At 39.8% G+C, this 22,185-nt stretch overlaps 1 protein-coding gene across 1 annotated transcript in view; it reads left to right on the top strand.

Moving 5' to 3' along the window:
- The window catches only part of ARHGEF38 (Rho guanine nucleotide exchange factor 38), a gene marked incomplete at both ends in the record, with an annotated part of 106,005 nt that overhangs the window by 14,680 nt on the left and 69,140 nt on the right, over positions 1-22,185 (top strand). Inside the window, one exon of the mRNA XM_080916465.1 lies at positions 19,422-19,603. Coding sequence (XP_080772591.1) covers positions 19,422-19,603 — 182 coding nt within the window. The remainder of the gene's footprint in view (positions 1-19,421; positions 19,604-22,185) is intronic.

Below are 22,185 nucleotides of genomic sequence, written 5' to 3'. Positions count from 1 at the left end.
CAACGATAAACACACAGCAGCTGTGGTTGCCTGTGCTGGGCCTGTCATCAAGTAAACATGGACTGGGAAGGAACTCCAGAGCCCTCCCCAGCCCTAACTCAGCTACCAGTGGGACCTTGGGAAGGGTCAGTCTTTGTCTCCAGTTGTGTACTCAAGAGCCCATCAGCAGCTCCAAACCAACGGTCAGACAGACAGACAGGCAGACAGACAGACAGACAAATGGTCCTGGTGAAACTCAGTGCTTCACAAACCGAAAGGGCACAAATGCAAAACTAGGACTTGTGTGGACATGAGAGAGCAGAAGTCGGAGGGAGACAGGAGAGGAACTGGATGGGAATAGCCAGGGTGAAAACAGAAGAGGAATGAGATGAGAATAGCCAGAGTATGTGTGTACATCTATAAAACTTTCAAACACAAACTTAACAAAGAAGAAGTCAACAATGATCCTCAGCTGATTTTTTTCATGATTTATGCAAATCCCTTTTAGATTGATTTCATGTGTTAATGGCAACAAGGGAGAAAGAAGGAAAGAGGGAGGGGAGGAAGGAGAAAGAAAGAAAAGAATAGAAGAAAGAAAAGAAAGAAAGAAGGAAAAAAGAACAAAGAATAAAAGAAAGGAAGAAACAAAGAAAGAAAAAGACAGACAGGCAGACAGACAGATGGACAGATGGAAGGAAGAAGGAAAAGAAAAAAGAAAAAAAGACAGAAAGAAAGAAAGAAAGAAAGAAAGAAAGAAAGAAAGAAAGAAAGAAAGAAAGAAGGAAGGAAGGAAGGAAAGAAGGAAAGAAGGAAAGAAGGAAAGAGAAAGAAGTAAAATTGTTATCAGTCCCTATGGCCATTACTGAAACCTTGAATGCTTCTCTGGAAGTTTCTACTCAAATTGTCTTCTAAGTGGCCCTTCTGAGAGTGACCCCTGTCCACAGAGGCTGTGACCAGCATCTGTTTACTCTCCTTCACAGCTCCACCATCTCCCATGCCACATTCCTCCCCAGCGATGGTCTTACTGTGTCTCTTTCATAACTAGAAGATGCTTCAGAAGACCAAGGTTTGTCCTTTGTGTCACACTGCTGTACTGCTACAATTAGAACAAAGTTCTCAGTAGTGCCCCCGCTAACCTTTAGAGCAGGCTGCTCATAGTTGCAGGGCAAGGTCTCTTGCACACAGGATATTAACAACATCCTCATCTTCTACATAAGTAGCTGCTAGGCATTCTTCACGCCCCTTGGTTATGACAAACAAAATGGACATTATAACTGTCCCCAAATGTTTCCTGAGAGGAGGTATAAAATTGTCAAGTTAAGAGACACTAGCACAATGGGCACTCCATAAATTCTTGTTGATTAGATGAATGTATGGATTAACAAAAATCAGTGTCTCATTTAGCCAAAACTCCATATTCTTAACAATAGGAAGTTTATAATGGGAAAACTGAATAGAGGCAAGATTTATCAACCTGAGCTCTCGTTCTGTTCAGGAGAGAGAGCTTCCTTTTTCATGCATCTTTTCCCATTAAGGATTTTAAATAAAGTCATTTCCAGAAAGTGCCTGCCCACTTAGCTCCTAGTTGTCCTGGCTGTGCTGTGCTGATCACCATTACAGCCTCTAACTTCAAGCCAATGCTACTTGAGTATTTTTCAAGCCAGGTAAATGTTGCTGATTTCCTTTAGAAACCCACATTGCTACCTTCTGTAGCAATTAGCAGTCAGAGGAAATAAATCAGAAGACTCATGAGTGGAGACAGAGTATTTCCCTGCCCCAGTACTTGAGCTTTCAAATTTGGAGCAGCAGAGGCTCGGCTCCTCCGTATTTTCACTGAGCACCTCACTGGCTTCCCTCCAAACCCTGCCTGACATGCAATTATTTTCAACCTATTTCATAGAAGGCTCACTCTATTCATCTTTTTGTGGACCAAATTTCCATTAGCTGATAAAATATTGTACCATGTGAAATCTATATCCACAGGGTTCCACGCAATCCTAAGTCAAGTGGGTTTTGTTTGTTGTGGTTTTGTTTCTGTGGGTTTTTTGGGGGGCGGGGGACAAGCATGGGAAAAGTTATAAAATATGACCCAAGGTAAAAACATTTCTAATCATCTCTGGGTAGGTGGCAAGGATCTAGGAGGAATAAAACTCCAGATTCAATAGTGAGTGGATAGCTGATCTACATGGAAAAGGAAAATTGGACTGAGGTTGATGGGATGGAGAAGATAATGTCCAACCTGTTTCCGGCTTTGTTTTGTATACGACTTACTCTTTCTCTTTATTTCTATAAAAAAGTATTTATTTTGTTTTATGGGTAGATGTGAGTGTACCATACATGTGCACCACATGTGTGCCTGGTATCCATGGTAACCAGAAGAGAGCATCGGAGTCTCTGCAATGAGAGCTGATGGTGTTTTTCAGCTACAGGATGCACATGCTAGGAACCAAACCCTGATCCTCTGTCGGAGCAGCAAATGCTCTTAACCACTGGGCCATCTTTCCAGCCTGGCCTTACATTTTCTGGAAATTAGGTGGTTTTTCCCTCTAAATAAAGTATAGAAGTAGGGACAACCTTATCTCCCCCCTTGTTATTTTTCTATTTGGGGGTTTTGTGGTCCTGCTACCTAGTCAACCAACCCGGAAATCTAAGCTTTGGCTTCACCCTTTCTTTACCCTGATTTATTGACAGTCCATGTTAAGTTTGGTTTTAGGGGGGTTTTGTTTCGTCTTGTTTTGTTTTAGTTCCTCTTGATTTTCCTAGTTCTCATTATCGCCCTGGCAATTAGACCAAGAAAACTGTCTTCCCTCTCCCCTTTGGCAACCGAGCAGCTGCTGTGCTTTCTTGCCTTAAGGCTTGACCATAACCTCCCTTCCCAAATAGGGTTCTACTCAGTCAAAGCGTCCTTGCTAAAAGAACCTTAATCACATCACTGCTTTCTCCAATGATCTCCTATCATTATGGTTTGGATATGAAGTGTCTATTAAAGAGGCACAGTGTTGAAGACCTGGTCTCCATCTGGTAGAACCGGTCACTGAGTGGTTGCTGGATCCTGGAGGCTCCGACTTCACTGTGGAATAAATCCACTGGTTAATTCATAATCTGATGCCATTATTAATAGGAGGTAAGGTGATTCTGATTACTGGTAGGTGACTCACGAAGTGTGTGCCTCTGAAGAGTATCCTGGCTTTTTCTAGTCCCTCTCTCTGCTTCCTGGCTGCCCTGGGGTGAGCATCCCTGCTCTTCTCTAAGTCTTCTGCTGTTGCGCTCAGCCTCCCTACAAACCAGAAGCCAGGGAATCAACTAATTATGAACTAAGACAGAACTTTAGCTACAATAAGTTCATTCTGCCACTCACTGTTCATTGTTCTTAAACGTTCTAGAGATTCCTTAAGGACACCTTCAGGATCTGTGCCATGACAATTTCTGTAAACTTAGTGCCTTCTTATGCCCGATACCCTTATACTTCCCTCACACGGAGCTCTTTTCTAGTTTTGCATTCTAGCTCTCTTGATACCACTCCTTTAGCTAATGGCAGGTCACTTCTCCCCTACTGCCACTAGAGCCTGGCCTCTAGGCTGCACCAGGCTTTTTGCCCAGGTCACAGTGTATAGTAATTAGATCCTCTATACTGTTTTTCCCCCAATATTGGCTGGTATTTTTAAATTTCAAAGGGATTGGTTTCTAGGATCATTCTAGAGTCATTTTGTTCCTAATCCGTTTTATTTGTCTCATCCAAATTCTAATGTAACAGTAGCGACTTGGCAACTTGACTTTATCAAATTGTTTCCAAGCATTAAATCAGTTTTTATAGAAACACACATGTTCTATCACTCTCATATTTTGCCAATTTATGTGTATTTAGTTAACTAATGTAATTACAATAAAAACGCAGCCAATGCAGACAGGTTTGCTGCTGCACACAACCAATTTGTGGGAAATGTATAAATTAATTCTTAAGGGAAGAGCCTAGACATCCCTGTATGTTTTAGGGAGGAAATGGAAAATGCTGACTTATCCTGTAACTTTAATAACCCACCATTACCTCTAGATCACCCATTTCCTGACAGTAAGGCTGTTGCATTATTCATTACTTCATATATAATAGAATCTACTCAAATCCAATAGATAATTTTAAATTGATATTGAGAGAGACACAAAATTTCTTTAACTCCCCTAACTAGGAAACATAAAATTATTTACTTCAAATTCTGACACTTAGATTTTATTTAACTCTGAATATATCTGTGGTTATGGTAAAATTATAAATGAGCTGGGGGCTAGGTACTATGGATATATTACCCTTCTGTTCTGCAATAGAGTGACTGTATACATCGCTTGATAAATAATTGTTGTGAGGTATACATGAACCTACCATCTCTGGTACCAGGGGTCCACAGGTGACAGCAAGAGCAGGTGTTGAGCAAAACCTTAAGGTCAGAATATAAAGTTACTAGTTATAACTCTTCTTTACTAAGGGATAAAAGCCTGTGATTAGTCATTGGCAATCATTAGCAATAAGTATCCTGAAGTCTAAGAGTAACCATAGATGAGACCCAGCAAGGACAGCTTTGCCCCTCATCGTCCTTGTTACACCTTCTTGAGAAGCAGGACATTCAGTGGATTCTCGAAACCTCTTAGCACCATGGTTGTGCCTTGAGATAAATGGGAGATAATTGGGGTTTTAGAAGTCAGTCGCTGTAATGCTACAGCTAATGATAAGTCAAGGCAGATTCCCACCTCATCTGAATTCCGCCAGATGGAAATGTGCACATGCTGCCTGCTGTTGAGCTGGCTTTGTCGTGGTTCTTGCTGGGTCTGCTTTTTTCAGCTGTTAGCTCAAAGACCCTATGGATGAATAATCAGTACCTCCTTTTCCTGGAACATTTCCCAGGTGGAGGTAGGAGAAGGACCATCTAGGCCTTTCAGAACCAACGGCAAGTAATTCTTGACAATACAAAGAACAATTGGCTCTTTTTGGAGGGCTATCTATGTGTCAGAAATGGACAATGGAATTTTCATACTTTTTCTCACCTCCCACAAGACCCAGGCAATGATTAGTGGCTAAAAGGAAGAATTTGAACCCAAGTGAAAAGGCTCTGGTTGGAATTTTGGCCCCACTACTTAAAGCGGCAAGAACTTGGGTAAACTGACCTCTGTGTTTCCATCCCTTCCTGCTAAAAGGGGAGGAGTAAACATGTTCACCCTGTAAGGCAGAGCTTGTACTTGAGGTCTCATGTCTGCTTCTCTGGCTTGGAGAGCCAGGCCGTTCGGGCAGCCCAGCTGGGCTGGGGGGAGGGAAGCTTACTGTGTGTCAGGATCTCTGTCTTCTGTGAGTCAAAAGTGAAGACACACACACCCAGGAATCGCTTTGGAGAACTGGTTTAGGTTGTTGGTGTGTGTGTGTATGGAGGGGGACAAAGACTATTTAAACCTTTGGAGGGGTGAGTAGGGACTATGGGGTTAGTGTACATCATGGGCAAGGCCGGGTTACCGGGGATGCCTCATTTGCATAAGGAGAAATTTCCAGTACTGGGCATCACCTTATAAGGGGAAAGGTTGTTTAACCTGGCTACCAATGCTGTGGTGAGCCACCTCTGGTGAGGAAAGAGTCTAGGGCACAGGGCTACGTGTGTCAGAGCATGCAGGCCACTGGACAGGAAGCCTCAGTTCTGCTCCTGCCAAAATCAGGATCCAATTGCTGTTGCTTGGATATGACTGTACCCTAGTCCCACAGCTCCCTGGTCTCATAAGTACTTAAATATGATGCCTCATTAATATTGCTGTTGTCAGCTTTTATTTCTCTTCTGGATATGACACAATTTAGTAATACCACACGGCTTGGTCAGTGTGATATACCAGTGAGTGGCTGCCAGCTTTGAGCTGTACATATGTCTTGTCCAGCAAGATCCCATCACAGATGTGCAATGTATCATGATGGTAGCATTGCCAGTCAAGGGTTGGGTGAGAGAGCTCCAGCTGCACAGCCCAGCACATCTGGTTAGAACCCCAGTTCTGTGTAATCTGTGAATCATTGGAGAAATTTTACTTACATTTATATGCTATTCCTCCATCACTAGAATTAACATACTATCCCATTTTTAGGTTGTAAGGAAGATTAGAGATAATGAATATTTACAACATTGGTCCTTAACATATACTTGGAAATGGCTGTGTGTATTCCAGGCTTGCAACAGTATATTGTAAGTTGAGTGGGAACAACAGTGTGTAATGATTTAATAGAACACGAGTAACTTAGATTGTTTTCATAAATAAACCATGGTGTGTACATGCAATGGAATATTACCAAACCTTTAAAAAGTAAGGCTTTTGAGTAAGGCACTTGGTACACACTACAGCTCAGATGAGCCTTCAGGACACGACACTGCAATAAGCCAGGCTCCAAGGGACAAAAGCCAGTTCATTCTATTAAAATGAAGTACCCAGGGAAGTTGGATGTGGATAGACAAAAGGCAGCAGAGGACGGAGAGAATGGGGAGACTGAGAGTTCCACCTAAAGATGGTGGACACATACAGCAGTAATGATTGCACCATAGTGGGGTGTACTCAGTGTTGCCGAACTGCACACTTCCAAACAGTCAACGCAGGAGCCCTCTTCTTATTCATATTTCACTCCAGTGAAAGAGATAGAGGAGAGAAGTGTAACCTAAGGGGAAGGGGAGCAACTGTGTTAGTTACTGTCACTCTTGGGTCCAACGCAGACTCCCTTAGCAACCGGTTGATGTTTTGTGTTGAATTCCACCCAGAAACTACACACATCTTTACATTTGGTACGAATTAGATGGTGTACATGACCCTTTCACCCACAATGCACGTCTTTGAGCTGGCAGGTGAGTATTAATCACTATGGCTATCATTCTGACAGTAACCATCCCAACTAATGCTGCTGGGGACAGCAAGAGAATGTTTTTATTATGCACATTACCTTGAAATAACATTTTTTGGCCAGGAAATTTTACACAGCGCACACACAGTGTATGATAGAAAGAAGCCAAGCTCAAGGCTGTCAGTCAAGTGCACTGCACACCAAGTGCATCAGAAGAGCCGAGATGCAGGAATGTAATTAACGCTGAAGGTCGTTCTTCACCGGGGTGACATCTGGAACAAAGCCGCTGTCGGGTATTTGGCCTTACTGTATTTACTTCACATTCCGGCTTCTCTAAGCCTCCCTCTCTATACGGTGTTTCGAAATCCTGTACGATATTCTTTTAAAAGATGCAGTCTAGTATGTTTAAATTGCTCTACTCCAAACTCAACTCAGGATCGTTTTGAATTTTGAAACACAGCATCTGACATCAAAACTTCTTCCCTCCTCTCCTCTTTCAATTACTGTAATGTTAAATTTGGGGGAAATTTTTAATATATCCAGAAAGTCTCGAATGTCTTTGTACTCTTTCTATTTTATGATCTCAATTAAAAATAATCCTGGCAAGGTCTATAAAAATGAACAACGTAACCATTTTAAATGTGTGGTTCAATAATGTTCAAGATATCAATAATGTGTATGTCATCACATACCCACACCCACACCTAGACACACACACACACACACACACATACACACACACATACACATACACACACATACACACATACCTACACACACACACCTACACACACACACATACCTACACACACCCACACACACACACACACCCACACACACACACACCCACACACACACTCACACCTACATATACACAAACGTACACACACACCTACACCCACACATACCTACACACACACATACCTACACACACACATACCTACACACACATACACACACACATATACACACATACATACACACACACATACACACACACCTACACACACACACCTACACACACACATACCTACACACACACATACCTACACACACACACACCTACACACACACATACACACATACCTACACACACACCTATACACACACACACACCTACACACACACATACACACATACCTACACACACACACCTATATACACACACATACCTACATACACACACATACCTACACACACAAATAACTACACACACACACATACCTACACACACACACACACATACACACATACCTACACACACACACACCTACACACACACACACCTACACACACACACCTACACACACACACACACACACACACACACACACACACTTTCAGAACAATTTTCAGCCTTGAATGTGTAACTCTCTCCGGCAGGGTAGAATGATAAGACAACTCCACGGTTGAGAATACTTGCTGCTCCTCCAGAGTACATAACTTTGGTTTCCAGTACTCATATCCAGTGCCATAAAACTGTGTGTAGCTTCAGCTCCAAGACACCCAGTGCCCTCTTCTGCCTTCCACAGGCAGGCACGCTGACACACACATACACAAAAAAAATAAATTAAATAAATAAATAAATTGAAAGAGTGCAAAGAGAATGCTTCACTGATCCTGTGATTACTCTCTGTTCTCTGTGAGTTTTGCTCACTTGGTTTTGTGGGGCAGGGTCTCACCGTTCAGCTGACGGTGCTCCCAAAGTCCTGCCTCTGCATCCTGAGTGGTAGGATTACAACTGTGCACCTCTGGCTGTCTCCAGGATTTTTGACTGCTCTGGGAACCTCAGTGAAATGACGTCATCAGTACTCAACCCTTGTACCTGGTTTGCGTCTCTTTGTGTGGTGTTGTAAGGGATGCCAATGCTTCATGCCATTTGAAGGCTTAGTGATGCTCTGTTTCATGTATTTCCCACACTCTGCTTATTCCGTCATCCATGGCTGAGCACTAATGTGACCAATGCTGTTCTAAACCTGTAGAAGACCCCCAGCTTGATTCTGAGTCATCACCTTTTTCGGTAGCTGATCTGACAAAATTTTGTCCTTATACATTTCACACTCCAAAACTAATTATTTTTTTCAAAATTAACTCATTTCAACTCATGCAGAAAATAGCATATGAACTTGTAATTCAAAGTGACAATAATGCTAACTTTTTGGCATCTTGCTTGATATTTTAAAAAAATTATTAGTTTTTTGAGAATTACATAACATTTTAGTATTATGATAACATTTGAGTATTTGTAACATAGTTACTCCTCTCCCTTACTTCCTCCTAGATCCATCTCCTCTTCCATACACACCAAACTGTGCTCCAATTCTTTTTAAACCTATCGAGTACAATTTGTGTTGGCTGTCCAGTCTTTGGTGTAGGGCTGTCCACTGGATGAGTCTACCAATCAAAGGCCATGTCATTAAAGAAAGCCAACTCCCCCTCTCCATGAAGCCATCATGAAATCTTCAGATAGGAATTTACATCAAGCCTGCCTTCCCACTTCAGGCTAGGATTTTGTCTGGCCTGAGGTTGCACGTGTGTGTTGTCATAACCACTGTCAATTCTTATGTGTAACTGCCCTGTTATACCTAGAAAATGATAGAAATTATCCACTACCCCTGACTCTTACACTCCTTCCTTCCTCCTCTTCCTAAGAATCCCTCAATTCTGGGAAGAGAAGGTGTGATTTACGTGTCCCACTTAGGGCTGAGCACACCACAGTTGCTGACTTTTGACCAGTTGTTCCCTGTGTCAATCACCACCGACTGGAAGAAGAAGTTCCTCTGGAAGGGGTTGAGAGATGCATGAATGTATGGGTAAAATAATGTTATTGCAGCAAGACATAGTGTGCATGTCTTTAATCCTAACAGTTGGGGGGCAGAAGCAGGCAGATCTCTGTGAGTTCTAGGACTTCTTGCTCTACTGACAGCCCTCTGAGGTTCCATAGAAAGACCCTGTCTTAAAAAGCAAAATAGTAGTCGTCGTCGTCATGGTGATTCAGTTTAATCCCATGTCCATTTAGCAGAATAATAACAGTAGGTTCTTTTTTAGAGCCTATAACCTGTGTGTGTGTGTGTGTGTGTGTGTGTGTGTGTGAGTGTGTGTCTGTGTGTGTGTGTGTGTGTGTGTGTGTGTGTGTGAGTGTGTGTCTGTCTGTCTGTGTGTGTGTGTGTGTGTGTGTGTCTGTCTGTCTGTGTGTGTGTGTGTGTGTGTGTGTGTGAGTGTGTGTGTGTGTGTCTGTCTGTCTGTCTGTGTGTGTGTGTGTGTGTGTGTGTGAGAGAGAGAGAGAGAGAGAGAGAGAGAGAGAGAGAGAGAGAGAGAGAGAGAGAGAGAGACCTGTCTGGCCACAGGTTCTTGGCCATGATAACAGTGTCAGTTTATGAGTGTTATCTTGTGGAACTGGCTTTAAAACCAATCAGAAACTGGTAGGTTACCCCTACCATTCATGCCATTGCTGCACTAGTGAGCATGTCTTCACAGGATACATTATTATAACCCCCATGGTTCTCAGATGGACTAGACTGATGATTGGCCACAAAGACAGGGAAAGTAGTAAGGGACCATGGCAGTGCCTTTTAAGGGAGGGAAGATGGAATGCAGAGACATAAAAGAAAAAGGGGGAAAGAATGGAGGAAGATGAGGTGAATGGGGTGGCTCTGTGAAGTCAAGATAGATGAGGGAAGAAATGTCAAGAGAGGTAGAGAAATTTCTAAGGCTTTTGAATGCATCTGTCTCCATCCACTGCTGGATGAAACCTCGCAGGAGACAGTGATGCTAGGTTCCAGTCTGGAAAAGTGCATAACCACACGTTTGGAGAATTTTGTAAAGGAGACTCCAACGTCCCATTGTGCTAGAACTGGCAGCAGTCCTTCCTTCCTTAGGGAAGACCGGGGCTTGCCCGCTGGCATATAGAAACATGTGCTTTTAGAAACCACTCCATGCTAAAGAAATAATCTCCATGGGCTGTGTCAGAAGTTGGAACCTCCATACGAACAGAGAATGAATGTTGGGGTGAATGGGGTTCTGCATCCTTCCTATGTTTACCTGTGTTATGGGGGTTTCTGTCACGCTTGTTGATTAAGATTTTAATAGACAGTGGAATAATCCTGCATTTTAGAACCCTAAATTAAAAAGATGTTACATGCTGTGCCATTACTATGGGTGGTAATATGATATGAAAGGGGGAACGTCTCTGTGTGAGGGAAAATAGAACAGTGGGCAGGCCATGCACACAGCCATTGGAAACCCTTAAGAGTCTATATTGTTGTGAGACTGGGCTGACCTTGAATTCTCTATGTAGCTGAGGATGACACTTGGTCTTCATGCTTTTGCCTCCCATGTGCTGGGATTACAAGTATATGCCACCATACTCAATTTGTATATTTATGCAGTGCTAGGGATCAAACAGGAATTGTACATGTTAAACAAACATTCTAATGACAGCAGCCGCAGCAGCAGAAGCAACAACAAAACATGAAGTAGACTTTAGATGTCACATATATAATATATACAATATGAATTATATATTATTATACAGCTGTTTTATAAACAATATATGAATATGTAATATATAGTATATGTGAATACATAATATAATTATATATAATTATAATACACTGTATATTGTATATTATAAAATACATATAATATAATGCATAGCATATTATATAATACATATGCCATATAATACATATGCTATATATTATGTAACATACATATATGTTTGATATACATTATATTATATATTATTATATAACAATATATTATATAACATATGTATTATATAACATATAATTGATATATCTTATATTATATATGTTTGTATAATATATATATATATATATTTAGGCATACAACATTATTTAAGGAATATAACTTGGTGTGGGATGTGAGACAGGGCAGAGGAAAACTGACTATGTGTATGTAGGGAGTCTTTACTCTAGGGATATATGAAATATAGCACAGAAAACGATGTCACTAGCAGAGAGCCTACAAACTAGTCTAGATAGAGCCCCACTGCTTATCATTACCTTGAAAAATAAAGAAGTATAGAAATATAATCTAAGAACCTAATACAGACTTTTACCTATCTTCATGAGCCCCTCCTTCTTCATCCTTCATGTGGTTTGATGATCATGTCTTTTGTACGTAGTTACAGTTCATATGTCCAACACCACTGTCATCTGCAAATACTGTCTCACTCCACTCCTTCTGGCTCTTTTATAAAAAAGAGTTATTTATTTATTTCATGTATATAAGTACACTACTGCTCTCTTCAGAAACACCAGAAGAGGGGATCAAATCCAATCCCAGATGGTTGTGAACCACCATGTGGTTGCTGGGAATTGAAGTCAGGACCTCCGAAAGAATAGTTGGTGCTCTTAACCGCTGAGTCATCTCTCCAGCCCTACACTCAACCCCTGGCTCTTACAATCTTTCTGTCCCCAGAACCTTGAGGGCAGGCAGTATGGTTTAAATGTCCAGTTGAGTCTAAGTGCTCTATACTCTCTTATTCTTTGCACAATGACCAGTGTGGTTGGCTGTATAAGTCCTCATTTGCTGCAGAAGAAACTTTTCTGAAGACAGCTGAATGATACACTACTCTAGTTGTGTGGTAAAAGGGAGGCCTCTTTGCTTCATTACCTATAAATGAATTTAGGTCTTTTAATTCTCAGTATGTGATGCTTTAAATAATTTCTACATGTTTTGGAACGTACAAGCAATATATTTATTTTTTTAAAACGACAGTTTCTTGCCCACGGTTATTTATATTTTATTTATTATTAGTGTTTGATATGTGTGTGATGTGTAATGTGTAGTTGTGTGTCTGTAGTTCATGATGCATGTGTAGGTATGTGCACAAAGATGTGTATTTGGAGGTCAGAGGACAACTTTGTGGAGTAGGTTATCACTTTACACTTCTCTGTAGTTTCTGAGGATGAAACTTAAGTCATTAAATTTACAAGGCAATGGTTTAAACACTGAGCCATGTCTGGGAACTATATTTTGTTTTTCTTTTCTATCATAATCAGCTGCAATTTTTAATATGAGCCATTAATTTTTCTTAATCTCTATCTTAATGTCTGCAGTCTCTGTTCTTTATTGATTCTTTGAAGTTCGAAGACTCAGAGTGTGGTACATTTTCAAAAAGCTTCTGTGTGAAAAGAACCTGTATCTCTGGTTACCAGTTGTGAGTGGGTTCTTTCCTGCCAGGGCCATTGGTTCCTGCACTGTGTTATAAATGCTATAAATCATGACCAGGGTGGTTTCTCAAACCCTGCACTTAGTTTCTTAGTGTTTTGCTTCACGTGTTTTATGTCATGCCACTCAGTTCCCGTGGAGCCTCGCTTTTTCTGCCTTCCTGAGGAACAGAAACACTTTAATGCTGGACAGTGCCCATTCTCACGTTTACCCTGATGTCTATTTTTTCCAGTGCAAAAAAATAGCCGCATCGCCTCTCTGCTAAGTGCTGTTTGCTTAGCATTAACAGAACAAACGCACATCTAGTCTTTCCACATGCCTGGGTTCTCTTCTGTGAACAGCATATGGGTGTCTAAACACTGGCTAGCAGCTGGCTGTTGATGTCTTATGAGTGGAGTCACTACCTTGCACCTGTTCCTGTTTGCCTGGCTTTTCTGTTTGTTTGTTTGTTTGTTTTACTTTGTTTTTGTTTTTTCCATCCCTTTGGATTGATGTTTTCCTCTTTCATTCCATTTTGTCAGTATGGGTTTTGAAATGTTACCTATTTATTTGGATAGTTGGCTTAATGTTTTAATGCAAATGCTTAACTTCAAACATTGACAATGTATTAATGTCTTCACCGTATATTACGATGACGTGCGCATGTTTAAAGTACTTCTAAGCCACTAAAGTCTCTTCTGTGTCACCCTTTCCTGCAGTTCCATCATCTCCCTTCCTTCCTGGCCATAGACTCTCCATATAATAAGTGAAGCTCGGCCACTGGAGTCCCAGCTTTCTGCTAATTGGTTTCTCCAATGAAAATCACTTTTTACTTGTGTTTTCAGTCTTCAAATTCTTACTCAACATTAGACCCGCCCTTCATTTCTTGCTTAAAATCTCTTTTCCATTCTCGTGCTCTTACTAGCAGCCTCATTGGGTCTTCTACCCCGGACCACTAACACCTTGAGGATCTTAAGTGACATTCTGCAACTCTGCATGCTCCTCCTCCACCAGAAATGGAGTGTCCTGAGAAATGAGATTTGTCATTTGATTTTTTAAATAGCTGTATCCCAGTTCCCAGGACAGTTTTAGAGCCTAATTATTCAACAAATTCATATCCAAAATAGAAGATCAGTCAGAAGAGCAAGGAAACGTGTTCTATATTCACCCAGAAAAAAGACTGGGAGAGGACAGTGGTATTAATATGCTTGAAGCACTTTTGGTGGTTTCATTTCTACTCTTCCTCCTAAGTATGAGCTCTCTTTCTGGTCTTTATCTAAAATGCCCTAGATGTGCATATTTGAATCTAGTTAGACCTTTGGCTCGAATGCACATATGTGTCACACACATACACAAGTGCACACACATGAATAAGAGCACAGATAGTTCAAACTGGCAACAGGAGAGATGGCAGCACTGTGCACATACTTGAGGTTCCCACTGTATAAAGGGGGCCACAAGATGGCTCAGCAGGTAAAGAGCTTTCTGCACAATTGCAATGATCTGAGTTTCATCCCTGAAGCTCATGTAAAGAAGAACCAATTCACATAGCTGTCTTCTTATCGCCACAAGTCTCTCTCTCTCTCTCTCTCTCTCTCTCTCTCTCTCTCTCTCTCTCTCTCTCTCTGTGTGTGTGTGTGTGTGTGTGTTCTCCCTCTTTTCTTCTCTCCCTCTCTTTCATGTACACTAATAATAATAAATATAATTTAATTAAAACTTGTTCAAAAAATAAAGTTCACCGTAAAAGTGCAAAAGGTAGTTGCAGAAAATATGTATGAGCCTACTAATGTTGAAAAGAAAATAAATGAGCTATAGTAATCATATGCCTGTCTAGGCATAAAAATATTTTGGGAGAGATTGTACACTAATTTATAAAACAGCTATTAAAACAGTGAAAACCATATTACAATTAAAAAAGAACACAGGTGTTCATGATAACCATTTACCTGGCATGTGCTGCATGTATGTTAGACTCTGCAAATGTATAATGCACATCAATTCATTTAATTCTCAAAGTGCTTTATGAGGTTTGCTAGCATTGTCCTTAACTTATAGATGAGGAATTTTACATATAAAATGCTAGACTTTGCTGATGAGAACAGCTCTAACAAATGATAGAGCAAGTTTGACCCCACATTTTTCTGGCTCTGAACTCCATGTACTTATCTTTGATAATAGCAATTATTACAAATATATATTCCTTTACAGTTTGAAGAAAATCATGTCTTAAATCTACCCCCAAATAGCAGCAGCAGCAGCAGCAACAGTCATGTTAGCAGCAAACACATAGCGTAGCCAGTGAAGGAAGCCTTCGGTCTCTCCTCCCCCTCCCCCTCTCCCATACCACTGGACATCTTTTCAAATCCATAAAAGACCAGGGTCTTCCTCATGCCTGTACCCTACCCCCAGCAAGTTTCCCATGATTCTAAAGCTCATCTCTTTGTCCTCACAGACTTCTGTTTTTATTTCCTCTTTCTTCTCCATCTGATCTGTTCATGTTAGAAACACTCATTTCTCTTGTCTGGCTGCCGATTATGAAACAATGGGACAGCTATTTGACTTAGGTGGCAAAACGTTGAATTGGATGTGTCTAGATACAGGGTGGATCATATCCCAGGGAGCCTATCACGAATTGGAGATGTGTAAAAGGAGAATTCTAGTAATGAGGATAACGGGCAGAACATCACAGCTTAACTTGGGCTGTTTCACATGCATTCCCAAACTCATACTTGGGAAACATAGCTAAGGAAGTGTACTGTACACTAAAGTGTGGTGATTTCCTGCCATGCGCTGAATAGAGGAAGTGAAATACAGAACAGAATGCTTATGCTTTCAACAGTAGTAACAGCAGTGATTTAAAGGAGAACCTGGTATGAACACGAACCTTAAAGGACAAAGAATCCTTCCTTATCTTAAGGCATGTCGGCATGAGACGCTCACTGCTTGTTTTCTCTCCAGCATGGTGGCGGCTGCCATTCATCCTTTGCTGTGAATACTGGCAAAATCTAACAATTACATATGATAAGAGTAGTTTAAATTCATCACTCGTGCCCCAAGAAAAATGTTTGTAGGTGTTTGGCCGCACGTTACTCCTTTAACACCCAGGGGTGTGTTTTTGGTGATAAGAACTTAAAGGTTCTTTTACTCTCAGCTGTATGTTGGATTTGTAGCTGCTGGCTGACCATGATGGTAGCTGCTGGCTGTGCTGGGCTACAAACATTCTCCATGTAAAAACGTGGCATAAATCAAATACACAGTTTTAAAGGCGAGAAGGAGCTTATAAAAGAAAACTTGGTGTCCACGGTAGGTAATCTATGGAGAGTTTGTTAGTTTAAGAACGGAAGCAAACATCAAGATGTTTGAAGAGCTAACCATAAAATGATGCAAGCTGGATCTTTGTTCCTGCAATAAACTTGAGTCAGAAGAGCAAACAAAGACATCTAGAAGGTTACTCAACTCTAGAATCTGTGAAATGGTTTTTGCTCCTGAAAAACACTTTTGAAATTAAATATCTTGACCAACATCCTATGTCACCTCAAAGGGCCCCCAGGGTCCACATTTATGACCAAGTTGCTAAGTAACACTAGGAAAAAAAAAAAACCAAAGTCATTTTTAATTGACAAAAAAATAAAAATAAAAATAAAAATCTGTCATGGTAAGTTTTAAAGTGCCTCAACTGGAACACGTGGGGAAGAAATTTGATATGGAATCCCAAGACTGGGACATAGAACTGGAAGAAACCTGGGGACATGTTTTAGGAGTTTTTCATTGTCCAAGATAGGTAAAGGTCCTTATTAGGTTCTTACATTATGTTTGTATACTTCTTTATTTTTCAAGGTAATGTTAAGCAGTGGGGCTCTATCTGGACTAGTTTGTAGGCTCTCTGCTAGTGACATCGTTTTCTGTGCTATATTTCATATATCCCTAGAGTAAAGACTCCCTACATACACATAGTCAGTTTTCCTCTGCCCTGTCTTACATCCCACACCAAGTCATATTCCTTAAATAACGTTGTATGCCTAAATATATATATAATACATAAACATATACAATATAAGATATATCAATTATATGTTATATAATATATATGTTATATAATATATTGTTATATGATAATATATAATATAATGTATATCATATATATGTATGTTACATAATATATAGCATATGTATTATATGGCATATGTATTATATAATATGCTATGCATTATATTATATGTATTTTATAATATACAATATAAAGTGTATTATAATTATATATAATTATATTATGTATTCACATATACTATATATTACATATTCATATATTGTTTATAAAACAGCTGTATAATAATATATAATTCATATTGTATATATTATATATGTGACATCTAAAGTCTACTTTATGTTTTGTTGTTGCTTCTGCTGCTGCGGCTGCTGTCATTAGAATGTTTGTTTAACATGTACAATTCCTGGGTTTGATCCCTAGCACTGCATAAATATACAAATTGAGTATGGTGGCATATACTTGTAATCCCAGCACATGGGAGGCAAAAGCATGAAGACCAAGTGTCATCCTCAGCTACATAGAGAATTCAAGGTCAGCCCAGTCTCACAACAATATAGACTCTTAAGGGTTTCCAATGGCTGTGTGCATGGCCTGCCCACTGTTCTATTTTCCCTCACACAGAGATGTTCCCCCTTTCATATCATATTACCACCCATAGTAATGGCACAGCATGTAACATCTTTTTAATTTAGGGTTCTAAAATGCAGGATTATTCCACTGTCTATTAAAATCCTAATCAACAAGCATGACAGAAACCCCCATAACACAGGTAAACATAGGAAGGATGCAGAACCCCATTCACCCCAACATTCACTCTCTGTCCGTATGGAGGTTCCAACTTCTGACACAGCCCATGGAGATTATTTCTTTAGCATGGAGTGGTTTCTAAAAGCACATGTTTCTATATGCCAGGGGGCAAGCCCCGGTCTTCCCTAAGGAAGGAAGGAGTGCTGCCAGTTCTAGCACAATGGGATGTTGGATTTCCTTTACAAAATTCTCCAAACGTGTGGTTATGCACTTTTCCAGATTCCTGGAGTTATGCAAGAAAAGAAGGATTGTTGCCTTTTAAAATGTCTACTTACATTCTTGGGCAAGCCTCTTAATAACAGATCATTGACCATCTCTTGAACTGTCCTCCAGGAGTTCATTAGCTTTGTTTCCAAAGCAGGCCAGGTGAAGGGCTCTTTATTTCCACTTATGTATGTGCAGTTCTTTATTTTTTGCACAGGATTTCCAGGATCCTTTTTAAAGGTTGTCTCACTAACATTGAAGATTAGTTACAAAAATATTAGCCTTAAATGAAATAAAGTTATGTCTTCAATTGCAGAGATTTACATGAAAGTTAAGCTTCAATATTGAATCACACACACACACACACACACACACACACACACACACACAGTCTTAATGTCTATGACTACTATAATATACTATAATTTTGAGACCTGATCTGAAAGTATGGTGGATAGTTAGTTCGAAGCTTCTAGAGTTTTATGTTGTTGTGAGAAGTTTTCTCTTGTGATGGTTTTGGTGGTTTTCATTAATGTGCTGTTCAAACACTTGGCGCCATTGAGACATACCAGTAAGTCTCAACCTCCTGATGAAAGTTAAATCTCAATATAAAATTAACCTGGATGTTAGTATAAATTTTCTTTTTTAGTAGGGTTTGACCTAGACAAAAGTCCATGTTTATAAATGAATAATTCTTCCCCCTTACAGAATTTTTCTGGGAATTATTTTGTAGGATGCCCAGCTTAGAGTGGGAGTACATGGTTATTTCGCTGATTAATTTTTATCCTGTGAATTTTTCCAAGAAAACCCATCAGGTTGGTTCAATAATTAAGCAATAACAGGATTTATGTGAAAGATAATCCGTTAGAAATCACAGTTGAAATATTAATTCCCCCACTGTCTCACTCCTCATGGGTTCTGATTATGAATGAAAAGAAGGGAGAAAAAAAACCTGCTTGCCATCCATTTTCACTCCACTGACCATGACCTACTGGACGATTGTTTTTAGTAATAAGGACCACCAGGAATGGGACGTATTTCCCTTCCTAGTTAAAATTTTGGTTTTAGAAGTTCTGAGTTGTGTTTTTATGTGTCCCATCTCCAAATGATGTTTCGGGAGCCACGGCCTTTGCCACTGCACGACATTGCTGAAGCAGTTTTCTCGTCTTCGCCTTGGTCGTGATTTTAAAGGATCCCTATCTAGTGCGGACCAAATTAATATATGACTTCCCAGACCCACCGCCATGATCTTAGTGCTGGCTAACAGCAACCCTCCCTTTTATGTTCTGAAGGAAAAAGAATCCTCAGCCTAGCATCTCATCAGCTTAGCATCTCACCGGAACTTGTGTTGTTTAACAGAAAAGATGACTCCACAGCCTGAGTGCTCCTCAGCGGAAACTCCAACCCCTGAGGAACGAGTAGGGCGGATGATGGCAAAGCGAGAGAAGATCATCAGGGAGCTCATACAGACGGAGAGGGATTACGTCATGGATCTGGAGCTGTGCATTAGAGAAGTGGTCCAGCCCCTGAGAAGCAAACAGGTGAATGCAAGTTTGTGATTGCTCTTCTTTTTCTAGTATCTTCTCTCAAAGTCTAAACAGATAGAACAGCACTGTGAACTCCAAGCACCAAATGTCAGCAGGGTGACCTGTGCTTCTTTCTCAGGATTTCTAGTCCTAAATTCATAAACGTCAACGGGTTGTAATTCTGGTACTGAGGAGCAGAAGTTCTGTCTCCCTGTTTACAAAAGGAAACAATATTCTCAAACATGATGAGAAGAAAATCCACAGTTTTGCTTATTTTGTTTTGTTTTTTCCTCTATCACAAAATATCTGTGTTTTTCCTTTTGGTATTTAATCCCAAAGATTTGAGAAATAGGCTTTCAGCAGTCTCAGGAACAAGTTATTTAATTCAGCAATAATCAAGAATTTGAAAGAAAAAAATGGATGTAAACTCTACCTCCATGCCTCCAGAGCTCACTTAAATGTATAACTGCTTGGCTAGTAAAATTCAACATAAAATTCGAGAAACATTTCTCTTTTAGTAGGGTTGGATGTAAACAGGAGTCCATGTTTATAAGTGAATAATTCTTCCTCTTTACAGGATTTTTTTCCAGGAATCATTTTGTAGGATGTTCAGCTTAGAGCAGGAGTACACAGTTATTTCAGTGATTAATTCATCAGTTATGAAATGAATGACTGTTGGCCCCATTCTCAGCTCTGTGCCCTTGTGAAGTTTACTCTTTAATTCAGGTGACAAGGTCACACAATAATAAATAAACAATTAAGATGAGTGGTCTCAAGAATAAAATGTATGGATAGGGAAAGGAGTCTATAAAATACAAATAAAACAATAGTTGGGTTCATCTTATGGGAGAAAGGCTTGTGTATGATCTAGAAACAAATAGTAGTAGAAGGAGATTATAAGAGGTCATAAAATTACTAGGATGAGAAAACAAAGTTAGAGAACTAAACAGTGATGTGTAAGTAAATAAAAAGTAAGTACTTCATCCTCCTAGTTACTTGAAAATTGGAGGTGATAGTGCTTAGAGAGATGCTAGAGAGAGCTAGACACTTTACTTACATACATTTTAAAACTCGTAAGGAATTATTGTGATGTGAGCAGTTCATCATCTTTCTGTTCTTACATGAAAGTAGTTACTGAGGAGTGCTGTCTACTGTACTGGGAAAGAGCTAAGCCAAAAGAGCTGTGTCCAGCTATCTGTGAAGAACAGGTAAAACCTATAAGGAAATGAGCTTTTGATTTGTGTTTAGTGTCTGCCCTAAGAAGCAGGGGTTGGAATTAATGATCCAGGAGTCACAGGATGTATGTAAATTTAAGGATTTCCAGAATAAATTATTCATAATGCTCAAAGCCTTGATGACATAACTTTAGCAAATAAAAGACTGGGTTCAGGTTCTCTGGACAAGAGAAGGAAAAAGAATGGTGACACAGGAGAAAGGAAAAGGGAAAGGGAGAAGGCAAAAGAATGAGAAGGAGGGGGGAGAGTGAGGAGGAAAGATGAGCATCCTTGGACAAGGAGAAAGTACTTGAACTGACAGCTTGCATCACTACTGACTCTGAAACATCACTGAATCAGGATAGCTCCATCCCACCTTTCTCATGCTGAGGCTGGACCTTGGCACCCACCTCATGAAAATTCAGTGTACAGAACTATAGTTTTGCTAACCGTTGCCATTAAGAGAAACCAAGAAATACCATAGTGATACTGCTATGTTACTTTTTACAATTGTATGTAAATCTACAATTATTTCTAAAAGAAAAAATTAATTAAAATATAATTTTTGTATTTTTTTCTATCTCTCTTCCTCTCCTTCATCCAAAACCATCCTTGTACATATGTGCATAATGTTACATGAAAAATCAGTTTTTCTCTTTTATGGTGTTTATTCATCATGTTTTCTGATTATTTTTTATCATGATTTTTTTAAGTGATGTTGAAATGAACTTTTAGGTGTAAAGGTACACATTAGATTATGTAGAATAAACATTATAGTGTATAATCTCTCATTGTATCTTTTCTGATATATCTCTGGGGGTATAATCAGACCCTGTCTGCATCATGAAAAGGTTGACTCGCTTCCTCCTCTCTCTTCCTTCTAGTCCATCTTCTCTCTTGTAAAGTCCAACTACTCCTGAGGCCAAATTTCTCCACCACAAGACCTCATAGACTTTAGTAAACACAGAGATCAAGGGCAGGATGGTAACACAAAAACAAATTATGCCCAGGGAGCAAGAGAACAGAACACATGTAAATCTGAAGTACTACATTCAGTAGAAATCTGAGAAAAATAAAAGTTAAGAGCAGCTGTCTGTGACTAAGTCCATGGGGGCAATGGGTCAAAAGAAACATGCTTCAGCTTTGGATCCTGCATTACACTAGAACTTTCGAGCTACTATGCTCACTTTAAATATTATATTCTTGTTGAAAATTCCTTTAAATATTGATACAGACATTCTTTAATTTTATTTTTAGAAATACCAAGTTTCATCATTAGTAATATGCGATCATAGTGATGAGTCCTGTGACTTATAGGGCAGCGTTAGAACTTCAGTTTTTTGTCCATCTAGTTTTTGGTTTTGTTTGCTTTGTTTTGCTTTT

This window comes from Micromys minutus (assembly GCF_963924665.1).
Source record: "Micromys minutus genome assembly, chromosome: 4".
NCBI lineage: Eukaryota > Metazoa > Chordata > Mammalia > Rodentia > Muridae > Micromys > Micromys minutus.
The sequence above is the reverse complement of the archived record's forward strand: the minus strand, read 5'-3'. Positions and strand labels throughout refer to the sequence as shown.